A 13,831-nucleotide genomic window follows, 5' to 3' on the forward strand; every position below is an offset into this window, starting at 1 on the left:
GGGCAGAGGGCTGCCCGTCAGAGAGGCAGCCTCCCCCGCGCCACCCCCACCTGCCAGCCCACCTGCTTTCACCTCTCAGGCCCGCTCACCCCGCAGGAGCGAGCCCCCCAGTGCAAGCCCCAGGCCACCTGGCCTGCAGCACCACCCCCACCCACTGCAGCCTCCAAAGGCGGCTGGTGTGGCAGGCGGCCGCAGGCCCTGGTCCCCGCCACCTCTGCCAGGGGCAGCTGCGAGGCCCGCTGGTGAAGGGAGCTGTTACTCTCTCTGTCAAAATATAAATAGCCATTTGTGCGTCTGCTCAATAACTGATTTCGGAGGGCCCAATCTGCCAGACCAGGCCCGGGGGACCCAGCGTGAACACGACAAAGAGCACAACACGTCAGCGTGAACAATCCTGGCCCTGTCCGAAGTGCTGTGACTGTGGGGGTCTCTCGGCAAGCCTGCACCCTCCCCCCACCCCCGTTGGCAGCTGGACTCCCTGAGCACAGAGCAGAAGCCTGCACTTGCCTGCCTCCTGGGGGGGCACAGACACACAGGGGGTCCCACGCTCTCCGGATGCAATTCGTGGGTAACAGTCACAGCCTTTAGGGAGCATTTGCTTTGTATCATACACTTTATATAACCCTGCACCTACCCATTTAAATTCTCACAACACCTCCATGAAATCCGCTGTTATACGTCCACGTCATAGACCAGGAGACTGAGGCACTGAGGAGTCACGGGGGGCGGGGGCAGCAGTAGGGTCCGTGCTCTCAAACCACCACACTGGACTCACCTTGGCCCTTTGCAGGAAGCCACCCTAGACCTTGGCTTTCTTGCCTCCCGGGTTGATGCCCAGAAGCCCAAGAGCACTCTGGGACCCCGGGCCACACCTCCAACCACGGCCCAAAGGCCATTCACCTTCCTCCGGGCTTCTCCTGCCCAGAGGAGAGGCTGACCACATCCACACTGACAGGACTCAGCCAAGCTGAGAGTGGCGGGACAAGATGTACCTTTCTTTCACCAAACATCCCAAGTCAACGGGTAACCATGCCCAAAACAAAGATACAGCTATACCATAATAACCATCCTGCGAGCCCACCCGTCGCACTGTCTGACAAACTTCTGGGCCAAAACTGGGCTCTCGGGACTACCAGCCTCTCACCCACTCACCACTCACAGATGACAAGGGAGCGGTCCAGCAGCACAGTGAGGAGCAGCCGTCCAGCCCATCCCCTGCTGTCTTCCAGCTCCTACACATCGTCACTGACGCTTTGCTTAGAGACCGGAAACCACTAGGGGTTTCCCTGTGCAAGGACCAAGAGGGGCAGAGAACAGCACAAGCTCAGGTCCATCAGCGTGCAGGGCGGGAGCCCGGCCTGAGGAGGACGGTGCGGGGTGCAGGCGAGGGGACCTGGGTGGGAGGAGTGGCAGGTGCACCTGCCTCTGCCAGAGTGCCGCAGAGCACGATTCTCACTCCTGAGACCAGAGCCACCAGCTGACATACTACCCCCGAATCGCGGCCCCAGGGCTAACCCAGGCTTTGGCCGTAGCACTTTTCCCCGTGGTTCCCCGGTGGCCACACATAGTGGGCAGGGCGGCATCCCTGCTCATGTCCTGCTCTCTGCAGTGGCCAGGGTTCGGAGAAGGGCCACGACGTCTGTCACAACTACGTGTGTGTGTGTATACACACATGTGCACAGGGGGTGGGGGATAAGGTGGGTGAGGCAAGATCCTACCCGGGAGGTCGGGGCAGAAGGTGTGCAGGGCTCTCTGTGCTCACTACCCCTCTGCAGCTCTTCTGTTAAGTTGGAAATCACTCCCAAACAAAAGATTTTATTTAAAAAAAAGCACAACTCATTAGCTAGTGAGGTTGGAGAGTGTATTACACTACTTTCCAACTAAAAAATGAGAGTCAGGCCTAGAGCCCCCACGTTGCCAGCGGGAAAGTGCTGCAGGGCTGCAGGCGGCGGCCGGCAACCCCGGGCCAGCTCAGCTTCCCAGCTGCTTCCACGAGCTTCGCCTCATCTGCTGGTGAGACACCCGCACTCTCCCTGTGCACTGACCTGTGTGCTGCGGCCCCTGCCTGGCTCACGGAGGACTCGTCAGTTCGGCACAGCCAGCAGGCCCCTCTGGGCCCCTCATGGCCCCGGGGACAGATCCCTGAGCTGGGAGCCGGCTCACCCGGCCTGACCCCCTCTATGTGGCCTCTCCCAGCCACAAGGAAGATAGCACCCAGCCCTGCTCCCTTATCAGGCTGCCCTTCCAGGGCCGGGGCCTCGGGCGGGACAGGGCTCAGTCAGGGAGGGAAAACTTTCCTCAGATACATACGGTGAGGTCTCCCTGCACGGAGCTAGGGCTAAAACATGGCAGGATTTTCCTTCATAATTGAAGCTGGACACAGTTTTAGAAAAAATACTTACTTGATGCCACAGTCTCTGCACAGAGAAAGGTTAACGAGACGGTATCAATCAGTGGCCCCCAAATGCCCCTCCATGTCTGTCACCCCCAACAGAGGTCCCCAACCTTTCTTTCTCACTACGGCCCCCGGCATACACAACACATACTGCTGGGGGTCCTTGTGGCCAGTCAGAGCAGGGATCGGAGGGCAGGGCTGGTTCCGTCCCTCAGGTGAGAGTATTCACATGGAAGAACCACAGGGTCCGTCAGGGGAAGGGAGGGGGCCTGGGCTCCACAGCTGGGGTGAGGGACAGCCAGGGCAGGACACACAGCTGGAGCAGACAGAGCCCGGGCCAAGGCTGGTTGATGCCGGGCAGGCCAGCTCTAGGACTAAATTGTGCTCCAAACTCTTGGCGTCATGAGCTCGATCTCATTTTCCCCACCTGTGAAATGGGGCCAGTAACAGGATCTACCTCACAAGGATCACCTGAGAGTTCAACCAGCTCAGTCAGTACCAGTGTTGGGGGTTGAATGGTCCCCGGCATATAACATATCCTCAATCAAATGAGACCAAACATGCATTTAAAAGAAAACTCTGGCAAGAGGTCAAGTTCTGCACATTCCTGTTGCTCCCACCCTGGGGAAGGCCTCACACCCTAGCCTATGTCAGAGAGCAGCCGAAAGTGGCTGAGCCCCCGTCCTCCAGGGCTCCCTCCTCCTGGGAAGCAGCTTCTGCCTGCCGCCCTCCTCACACCCAAGCGTGGGTCTAAACCAGGACTCCAAGAGAGCATGCAGGCCAGAAAAGACCAGAAAAGCCCTCCTCACAGGCACCAGCCAGCAGCCTGAAGCACAGAGCACACACGGGCACACAAGGAGAACACTGTGACCTAGAGTGAGACCCACCTCGCTGCCCAACCAAAATCAGGGCGCAGGATAGTGCCCCTTGGGCTTTGCAGGGCAACTCAAGACACCACCAGGGGCTGCTGCAAAGTTTTGATTTGGAGAGTCATGGGATGAAAAGGATACCTTTGCTCCCTCAACCCAAGCCATCTCCCTACCCCAACTCAGACCTAAGAGCCAGGTCTCCTGAAGTCGTCTCTTGCCTCACAGGTGCAAACGGTTGGCCACCCCTGTCGCCTGCCTCAGGACTGATTTACACCCAGCCTCTGCTTCCACACCTGATCAGCACTCTTACAGGGAGGGTGTATTCTCTCCACAGGAGGATTCCTAGTGACAGACAGGTGGCAAGCATGCCCAGACGCTTTCTGAATTGCACTGGCCAGCTGGCAGGATATGTGGACAGGCGGAAAAGGAATTGGGGACACTGGTCATGTCCATCATCCAGGCAGGAGATGCCGGACCTGGCACCAGAGGCACCCCAAGGAAGACAGATGTGATATGTGACTTCACCCCTCAGACTCCAGAAACGTAATGTCCAAAACCAGGACCCAGAAGTCAGACAGGATGACTTCCACCTCTCCACAGGAGTAAACATGTTTTCTCCAGAACTTAATCACTAGAACCCACAAGTCCACTGGCCCTGGTCCGCAAGAGCCCATACAGTACTCCCTCCACAGGGGGACCTCTTCCTGGCTTCCGTTCCTACCAAGACCACCCCACAACCAGTCACCTCGCCGCCCAGAGAACACCAACAGCAGTGAACAGCCAGCTCTACATGGGGAGCCCAGAGAAGCTCCAGGTTGAGTGTGGGCCAGGGCCTTGGCCACCAAATAGGCACTGCGAGGAGGCAGATCACTCTACACAGATGGTAAAGGTGGCAGGGAGAGGTGCAGCGTGCCCTGGGCAGAAGCCTAGTGGGGACCTGGCCGAGGGCTGCACACCGCTTCACCCCCTGCTGCCTTTACAGCCGTGGTCTGACAGCACCCACAGAAGATGCCCCGGCAATCTGCCTGCCTGGGCCCCTTCCTCCGTGAAAAAAATTAAGAATCACACTTTTCAACTGCATTGGTGTACAGACGAATGTATTTACATATACACGTTACATTTCCTTTGACCTGAAAGTTCAGGATATTTTCCTGCTGGTTTTAAAAGAAAACATTTTTGCAGGCCACTAAAAGCACCGCGGGCCCCCAGCACCCGGCCTCCAGCGCCTGGCGGATAACTCGGCCCTGCATTTGGGGATCTGATTTTCTCGCTGGAGGAGGGGGTACGTCAGGAACAGGCAGAGGACCTTTCGGCGGCCGCGAGCGAGCCCGATCCCCACCACAGGCTTCCTTACGAAGACAGCATCTGAGGGTCACAGCCCCGGAGCACTCCCGGGACTGCCAGCCAGAGGCGTCCAGGGCGCAGACGCCGGCGCCCCATGGTCCCCGCCCCGGCCGAACCCCGCCGCCCTGGCTGCCGCCGACAGCGCGCGACGGGTCCGGGGGTCCCCGAGGTCCGAGGCGCCGGCCCGCGGGGAGGCGGGGTGGAGGTCCCGGCGCGCCCGCCCCGCCCCGCCCCTGCCGCGCACCTGGCCGCAGCGGCTCGGTGACCGTGAGCACCAGCAGGAAGAGCAGCAGGAAGGCACCGCTGTCTGCCTTGGGCACCATTTATCCTCCGTTCATCGTCCCCGGGGCGGACGCGCGACCCCGCGGGGAGGCCGGGCCGGGCCGGGCCGAGGGTCGGGTCGGGCCGAGCCGGGGCCGGACCGGGCGAGGACGCGGCGGGCGGGGGCTCCGGGGGCCGCGCGCTCTCGGCCGCAGCCGCGGGTTCCGACTCCGGCTCCACGCAAGATGGCGGCCGTCCTGCTCGGTCCGCGCCGCCCCGCCCCCGCCCGCGCCGCCGGTGCTGGCCAATGAGAGCCGGGCGAGGGCGGGGCCTGCGCTCTCCCAATGCGCAGTGCCCCAAAGGGGCGAGGCCCCAGGGCGGGGAGATGGCTGAGGGGCGGGCCCAGTGGGGGCGGGACTACGAGAAGTCAGGGGCTCCATTGGCTGAACAGAGAGCTGGGGCCCGGGGGAGGAGCCTGAGCGCAGGGGCCTCCGAAAGACAGGGGCGGTGGGGCAGAGATGACGGACACGGAAGGGGCGGGGCAGGAGGGCCCGGGGCGGGGCCTGAGGGGAGGGGGCGGGGCACAGAGGGGGCGCAGGGTTGGCAAGGCTGGCGATCCCGGGGTGGGGCGTGCGGAGACCCGGCGGCGGGGAACCAGGTGAAGCCCGTCCTGGGACACCAGGTCTTCACACCTCGCGCACCTGCAGGTTCAGGTCCAGTCAGCAGCCCAAGAGCGCGCCCCAAAGTGGTCTTTTTAAGGCCGAACGGCAGCGGAGAGAGATGAGAAAAACTGGAGGGGTCCAGACTCTCTGAGGAGGTTCTGGAGGTGGCTCCACGCCGTGAGGAGCACGCAGGTGTGGCCGTGCTGGCACACACACTGAGATATTTCAAACGGAGGAGGAAGCAGCTTCAAGGAGGGTCATACAAGGAGCGCCAACAGACAGGGAAGCCCACATCCTAGGAACTGAGAGCAAAGCCGGCCTCTGGAGGAAGGGCCCTGCCCAGCCAGGGGGAGGGGGAGGAGGGCGGGCACAGCTGCTGCCTCCGCAGGCCCCGTCTGCACGGAGGGAAGCCGCTGGGGACAACGCTCCCAGCGCTGGCCCTGCACCTGTCATTGTGGGAGGAGCACAACAGATGGGGTGTCCTCAGCAAAAGAGAGCTGTCCAAAGGAAGGACCACCAGCCACGCACACAAGGCCTGGCCCATGGGTGCAGAGAGAGGGGGGAGGGCCAAGGCTGGTGGCACCCAGCCCAGCCCACCTCCAGCCCACCAAGTCACTCCCCAGGAGCAGTCACCCCAAGCCCCTTCAAGGGTCCCAGGGTCCCAGGATTCCAGCCCGTGACACTCAGGGCCATCTGAGAGAGGCACCCACTCCCTCTGGCCAGATGGGACCAAGGTCAATCCCAAGGCTAGGCCAGACCTGTCTGCTCCTGCTGCCTTAGGGCGTGGCCAGGAGTGGATGCTAGACAAAGGGGGCCCACAGCAGAGGCGCCCCGCTGCTGGCAGAAACAGTGGCCCCTGTCCAACAATGCCCTGTTCACACATCCTTAGGGAGCAATCCCAGGAGCAGCTGCTGCCCTCACAGAGGGATCCAGTCCCAGTCTTCTGCCTTCAGCCCCAGATCTGCCCTGGGAGCCTGCCAGGGCTACAGCCGCTGGGCAAACCCCCAGGAGGGAACTCAAAGCCAAGAGCACAAATCCCTGCCAGTTGTCCCACCCATCCCACCCCTCGCAGGGCCACTGTTGGAGAAGCAAGCCCACGAGGGTTTGGATGAGGAAAGCAGCACAGGGAAGTGAAAAGTCCAGCCAAACTGTTCAGGGAGAGGGCAGAGGCCTGGCTTCCTAAACTGCAGTGGCTACAGGGCTAGTAGTCCTTGCCTCCCCCTCCTGACCCACCTCCCTTCTTCTCAGCCCTGCTGCATGGACACCATCAAAGGTGTCCAGGGCTGAAGGCAGAGAGGTCAGGGATGTTCTCAGACCCAGCTCCCTCCCTGTGAGGTCCTGCAGCCTCACCTGAGGTCACTGCTTCTCTCAAGGTGGCTCTCCCTGCACTACTCTTCCCAGGCCCTAGCGAGCATCCTCCCTTCTTACAGGCTCCATTACTGCCCTGGACTCCCTACACTCTGCTCCACCTTCGTAAACCATCCCCTTACCGAGCCCTCCTCAGACAGCCCGGGCTCCAGTGTGTCTCCTGTTTCCTGCTGAGATCCAGGCTGATGGGACCACCTGCCGTAGACTTTCAGGGGTACTCTGGGTTGCAGGAAGCAGCCCATGGCTCCACAGGCTGGCCTGGCCCTGGTCTGGAGACACGGGCCAACCAATGTGCTCTCCACAGCCCCCTCCTACCTTGGGTCCCCACTGAGCACAAGGCCACACTCCACTGGTCTCTAGTCTGCTGCAGCCCAGTGGCCAGCCTTCCAGGGTTCCGAGTCCAAGTTGCTCAGGCCAGAGCCTCATTCCCCCAGGGCACCGTTCCTTTGTGACTTCACCCACTGAAGTCACCCAGGAGACAATGCTGAACATTCCACCCCAGAGTCTTGGCCTCTAGGAGGCAGGGACGGCAGGCCCGGCCAGCCCAGAGGACTCTGTCCAGTGTAAATGAGGACGCCGCTGGCCCATGTCCCGCAGGGATGTAGAGGGCAGCCCCAGAGGCACCGGGCGCTCCCGGCACCATGGATGACGCGGCCATCCTCAAGCGACGAGGCTACATCATGGGAATAAATTTGGGAGAGGGCTCGTATGCAAAAGTTAAGTCTGCTTACTCTGAGCGCCTGAAGTTCAACGTGGCGGTCAAGATCATCGATCGCAAGAAAGCCCCCACAGACTTCCTGGAGAAATTCCTTCCCCGGGAGATTGAGATTCTGGCCTTGCTGAACCACCACTCCATTGTCAAGACCTATGAGATCTTCGAGATATCTGACGGCAAGGTCTACATCGTCATGGAGCTCGGGGTCCAGGGCGACCTCCTGGAGTTCATCAAGACCCGGGGGGCCCTGCAGGAAGATGATGCTCGCAAGAAGTTCCACCAGCTGTCCTCGGCTATCAAGTACTGCCATGACCTGGACGTCGTCCACCGAGACCTCAAGTGTGAGAACCTTCTCCTCGACAAGGACTTCAACATCAAGCTGTCTGACTTTGGCTTCTCCAAGCGCTGCCTGCGGGATGACAGCGGCCGGCTGGCGCTCAGCAAGACCTTCTGCGGGTCGGCGGCGTATGCGGCCCCTGAGGTGCTGCAGGGCATCCCCTACCAGCCCAAGGTGTACGACATTTGGAGCCTGGGCGTCATCCTCTACATCATGGTCTGTGGCTCCATGCCCTACGATGACTCCAACATCAAGAAGATGCTGCGCATCCAAAAGGAGCACCGCGTGGACTTCCCGCGCTCCAAGCACCTGACGGGCGAGTGCAAGGACCTCATCTACCGCATGCTGCAGCCCGATGTCAACCGGCGGCTGCACATCGATGAGATCCTCAGCCACTGCTGGGTGCAGCCCAAGTCCCAGGTCCTGTCCTCTGCAGCCATCAACAAGGAGGGGGAGAGCTCCCAGGGCCCTGAGCCCCCCTGGGCCCCTGAACCTGGCTCTGACAAGATGTCCACCACCAAGCTGGAGCCCCAGGAGGAGGCCCGGCCCAAGGCCCAGCCCGAGACAAGCCCTGAGGAGGAGCCACTGCAGGTGCAGGTGTCGAGGCAGTCGGAGGCTGCAGGCATCGCCAGCGAGCAGCCCAGCACAGAGACAGAGGAAGGGCCTCCACGACAGCCTCCGAGTCGCACACCTAGCCAGCCCTTTGCAGCCCCGGAGGCTGGCAGGGAACGAGCCAGAGCTCACAGCTTGGAGCCTGAGCCCCAGAGAAGCCAAAGAAAGAAGACAGGCCCAGATGAGCCACTATTTTCGTCAGTTTCTTCCCCTCCCTTTGAACTTGGTAACCCACGTGACTAAAGAAGCAATAAATCACTATATTAGTGCAGACTCTGGGGTGAATGTCTTTGCCCCACTGGCTCCAGTCGTCCAGGGAGAGGATCCTGCACTCCCCCTGCTCCCCAGTCTCAGATGGCGCTGCGATTCACCTCCCAGCTCGGGAAAAGCCATCCCTGTGTGCCCGGTCCTGGTGGTGACCACGGGCCCTGGCCCAGAGCAGAGCTGAGCAAGGAAGATGTTGCCTCGAGAGGGAGGCCCCCAAGTGCCGCGCTAGGCTGGAGATCCCAAAGGGGACAGGTGGGGTGGGGCAAGATGGATGCGGGCCAGGGGCGGGGGGAGGGAGGACCCAGAAGGCTGCAGTGGGGAGGGGCCTGCAGAGGGCAGGCGGCCAGCCTCCCATGAGCTCCCCCCAAACCCCCATGGGCAACTCTATCTTTCTGCTCTTCCCTCCAGCCCTCCCCCCCTCCCCCCGCCGTCCAGGAGCAGCCCTACTGCAGCCTGCCTGTCCCCTCTGGTCCCAGTCTGTCCCCAGAACGCTCCCTGCCAGAATGGAGATGCTGACACTGTGAGTAGGAAGAACAGGCGTCCTCATGCTTGACGGTGTGGCCGTTGGTGTCCGCAGAGGGAGCAGGCTCACAGTGAGCATCACTGGCCGCTGGGTGCCACGGGGCCCACTCTGCTGTTTCTTGCCAAGGCCACCCGGCTGTGCCACGGCAGCTACGTTCTCTTCCGGCTCTGTGCTCACTCTGAACAGCCTCGTGTGGACCTGTAGGTTTAACACAGCAAGAAAACGAGAACCTTGACAGTCACCTCTCCTCCAGTCTGTGTTGGGGTCTTGGGAGAGGTGAAATCCACCGAGTGCCCCAGACCTGCCCTCTCTGCACCCCGCCCCATATCCAGCCCAATTCTCTGCCAGCTCCCCCATCTCCCCACAGCTACCTCCACACATTCTGTATCCTCATAGTTCTGTTGTCCTGTGTGTCATGGCCCAGACACTGCCTGGGCCTCCATCCCTGCCCTCCCATGACTTCCCACAGCGGCCAGAGCCCCCTTCCTGCACCCAGTCTGGCTTCCACTGCCTGCAGGAAGGGTCCCTATGCCTAGCCCTTGAGGTCCTCCCAGATATGGCCTCCTAGCCTCCTCCCTCATCTCCCCACCACATATGTGCCATAACTGTGCTTGGGGAGGTGGCTTGCATTGCTCCCTCCAACCCTGCCCTGGCACACTCTGGCCACACTGTTCGTTCAGACCTCATGTGCACTGAAGTCCCTGTCCTGCTCCATGTGGCTTGACCTCTGATCTCAGTGTCCCTCAGTGTCACAGCACAGCCCCCGGGCACTCACACTGTGGAGATGACAGTGACTCTCCCTGGCTTCCAGGAAGGCAGGGCCCTGTCCATGCCTAGAGCCATGGGGCAGCTGGAGAGATGAAGATTGAAGCTCCAAGGAGGCCGTCCGAGGGGCTGCAGGTCTCGGACCAAAGGCCCACAGCTGGGGGTACCCTGGGGGTCTGGTCCAATCTAACCCCCACCCTAAGTGCACCAGTGGCACCGGCCCCACTCAGCATGCATGTCTTGGGCAAGGGCAGGATGTGGAGGAGCAGGGTCCACAACCAATGGGAAGGCAGGTGGTGGACGTGGCCAAGAGGGCAGACGTGCTGGGTGCCCCAGACAGAGCACTGGGGATGTGGGAGGCAGGCTGGGAGAGTGCAGAGCTCTTGGGTCCTGGCCCACGGTCCTTGCAGCTGGCCCCTCTGGGACACAAAGGAGTGAAGTTCTGGTCATTTTCACCCAAGTTCCCCTGGAGAAAGGACAGCATCTGGACCTGGCCATGCTGCTGAGACCTTCCACATGGACCTCCTGCTAGGGCCTGCCCTGGCTCCAGGTGTGTCCATGTGGCCGTGCTTGTGGCCATGCATGTCCTGCCCACTGGCCACTCTGCCTGCGGGCTCCGTGGTCACCTCCCTCCCACCTACCCAGAAACAGGACATCCCCGTCCTCCCTGAGCACAGAGCAGACAGCACAGTGGTCCTGGCCACGCACTATGTGGACAGCCGGACAGCAGGGCTTGCAAAGTACCTGAGGAGATGCTACAGAGACCCTTTTTCCCGAACCAAGAACACACAGGTTTTCACATTGTTTCCAGGTGCAATAGACAGTCTAAGAGATGCGGCAGTGGTGCGCCCTCCCAGGGCTCCAACAGCTCACAAAGGTCCCAGGTGACAGAATTCAGGACCGGACCCCTCCCCACCCAAGTGCTTGCTCTCAACAGTCGATGCTCTGGGTCCTGCCAACCCCCACGACCCCCAGGACCCTCAGCAGCAAGGCTCTGCCCAGGTCCCACCCACTCACTGGCCAGCACCCCAGAAATCTGTCCTGCCTGTCCCCTCCCCTGGCCCACCCTGGTCCAGCCTCCTCTTGCCAGGTCACAGGCACTGGCCTCTGCTCTCCTCAGAGCCCATTCTCTGCCCTCTGCCAGGATCCATCTTAACACATGACTTGGGTCCAGGTGCCACCTCACCCCTCCTCCTCTCCTCTGACTCTGGGACTAAGCCATTCTCACAACACCCGTCCCTCTCCCAAGGTCTTCCCTGCAGGACCTCATCACTTCTACCAGACTCCAGGCAGCCCCGCCCTTGGAACACATGTCTGCCAGCCCCAGGGTCCTGGGCACTCATAGCACCGTAGCTTCCCTCCCCCACCAGGCATGCCCAGCTCCCCACCCCTAACAGCAGCCGCTTTCATCCCTCAGGCTGGAACCACCGGCCCAGCCAGACCAGGGCAGTCCCTCCAGGCACAGCTGATTCTGAAGACACAAGCCCAAGAGGGGGTGCTCTCTACACACCAAGGAAGCTGCAGATGGGCATCTGTGGGGCAAGGACCATTGCAGGGTCAGTCCCCATGGCCAGGAGAGGGAGTTGGGTAAAAGGCTGGCACGCTGGCTGGACCTGAGGGCCCCTGGGCCTGACTGTGGACGGGACAGCACAGCAAGGAGGGAGCAGGAAGGGTTACCACGGTCCTGGGCGGCACTTCCTCCCAGCAGGCGGGGAGCAGCACTCTTGCCAGGCCAGCCTGGCTTCCAGGGCTCCAGGGCCCGTCCCCCACCCAGTCCCTACTCCAGGTGGCCTGGCTTTGTGACTTCACAGGCTGAAGTCATGCGGGGACAATGCTGGGCGTTCCACACCTCCAAGCGCAGGCCCAGCCTGGCCAGACGGCTCCCCATAGTGCAAATGAGGACAATGCCCGCTGGCCCGCGTGGGGAGGGGATGTAGAGGGAAGTGGCGCCGGCCGCTCCGGGCACCATGGACGATGCCGCGGTCCTGAGGAAGAAGGGTTACATCGTGGGCATCAACCTGGGCAAGGGCTCCTACGCCAAAGTCAAGTCCGCCTACTCCGAGCGCCTCAAGTTCAACGTGGCGGTCAAGATCATCGACCGCAAGAAGACACCCACCGACTTTGTGGAGAGATTCCTTCCCCGGGAGATGGACATCCTGGCGACCGTCAACCACCGCTCCATCATCAAGACCTACGAGATCTTTGAGACCTCAGATGGGCGCATCTACATCGTCATGGAGCTCGGGGTCCAGGGCGACCTCCTGGAGTTCATCAAGTGCCGAGGTGCCCTGCACGAGGACACAGCGCGCAAGATGTTCCGGCAGCTGTCCTCGGCCGTCAAGTACTGCCACGACCTAGATGTCGTCCACCGAGACCTCAAGTGTGAGAACCTTCTCCTTGACAAGGACTTCAACATCAAGCTGTCCGACTTCGGCTTCTCCAAGCGCTGCCTGCGGGACGGCAGCGGCCGCATTGTCCTCAGCAAGACCTTCTGTGGGTCGGCAGCGTATGCGGCCCCTGAGGTGCTGCAGGGCATCCCCTACCAGCCCAAGGTGTACGACATTTGGAGCCTGGGTGTCATCCTCTACATCATGGTCTGTGGCTCCATGCCGTACGACGACTCTGACATCAAGAAGATGCTGCGCGTCCAAAAGGAGCACCGTGTGGATTTCCCGCGCTCCAAGCACTTGACGGGTGAGTGCAAGGACCTCATCTACCGCATCTTGCAGCCTGACGTCAGCAGGCGGCTGCACATTGACGATATCCTCAGCCACGCGTGGCTGCAGCCCCCCAAGCCCAAAGCCATGTCTTCGGCCTCCTTCAAGAGGGAGGGCGAGGGCAAGTACCGGGCCGAGTGCAAGCTGGACACCCGGCCAGGCTCACGGCCTGAGCACCGGCCCGAGCACAAGCTGGGGGCCAAGACCCAGCACCGGCTGCTGGTGGTGCCTGAGAATGAGGACCGGCTGGAGGACCGTCTGGAGGACCGGCTGGCCGAGACCTCCAGGGCGAAGGACCACCACGTCTCCGGAGCCGAGGTGGGGAAGGCAAGCACCTAGTGTGCAGAGGGCCCGGGGGGCGTGGCGCGCTGAGCGCCCATGAGCTCAGTAGGAGGTAGGAGCTGAAGAAGGCACAGGTGCAAGAACAAGTAAAATCCGTCAATTAAACCACTATTTTGATTACGTTCCATTAGCTTTCTTCCACTTAGTAGCAAAGACGTTCATTCCTGACCAGAAATAAACCGCAGAATGCATACAGCCCCACGAGGAGTCTTTTTCTCTAGGACTCAGCAGCCACCCTCCCTGCGGCGCGGGGCCCAGGCGGACTCCTAGTGAGGCCTGTGGGCAAGGGGAGTCCCGGCGGCCCACCTGCCAGGCCCCCACGGGTCTCCCTGACCTGTCCAGCCCAGTGCCTCCCCCTACCAACTCCGGCCCTGCCCTCAGGAGACCCTCCTGGACGCCACTCCCTTCCATCCCACGGTTGGGGTGGGAGACCATGAAGCCAAAGCCTTTCAGCAGCGCTCCCTCCCTGCCCCTGCCCCTGCTCCCGTGGCCCACACCACTTTGTCACCCGCCCCTGCTACCCCTGCACACTCCCCACGTGCCAGCCAAGCACTCAGGGTGGTCAGCACCTGGCCTTGGGTGGCCCTGCCTGGACTGTGCCCACTATGTGACCCTCCCCTCCACCCCCCCCAGGCCCCTGCCTCCCCACTTCCT

At 61.6% G+C, this 13,831-nt stretch overlaps 3 protein-coding genes across 5 annotated transcripts in view; 2 read left to right on the forward strand and 1 right to left on the reverse strand.

The window, feature by feature from the left end:
• Positions 1-5,090, reverse strand: part of DGCR2 (DiGeorge syndrome critical region gene 2) — a 41,422-nt gene extending 36,332 nt beyond the window's left edge. For all 3 annotated transcript variants that reach the window (XM_074356479.1, XM_074356480.1, XM_074356478.1), the window contains exon 1: positions 4,853-5,090. In XM_074356479.1, coding sequence (XP_074212580.1) covers positions 4,853-4,931 — 79 coding nt within the window. In that variant the 5' untranslated portion in view covers positions 4,932-5,090. The remainder of the gene's footprint in view (positions 1-4,852) is intronic.
• Positions 5,091-5,284: 194 nt separating this feature from the next.
• On the forward strand, positions 5,285-8,826 carry TSSK1B (testis specific serine kinase 1B). The gene has a single exon (XM_010956966.3). The coding sequence runs from the start codon at positions 7,541-7,543 to the stop codon at positions 8,804-8,806; it is 1,266 nt and encodes a 421-aa protein (XP_010955268.2). The 5' UTR covers positions 5,285-7,540; the 3' UTR covers positions 8,807-8,826.
• Positions 8,827-12,007: 3,181 nt separating this feature from the next.
• TSSK2 (testis specific serine kinase 2) lies at positions 12,008-13,174 on the forward strand. Its single transcript, XM_010956965.3, has one exon. It carries the CDS (start codon positions 12,086-12,088, stop codon positions 13,172-13,174), a length of 1,089 nt encoding a protein of 362 aa, XP_010955267.1. The 5' UTR covers positions 12,008-12,085.
• Positions 13,175-13,831: the final 657 nt, after the last annotated feature.

This window comes from Camelus bactrianus, chromosome 32 (genome assembly GCF_048773025.1).
Source record: "Camelus bactrianus isolate YW-2024 breed Bactrian camel chromosome 32, ASM4877302v1, whole genome shotgun sequence".
NCBI lineage: Eukaryota > Metazoa > Chordata > Mammalia > Artiodactyla > Camelidae > Camelus > Camelus bactrianus.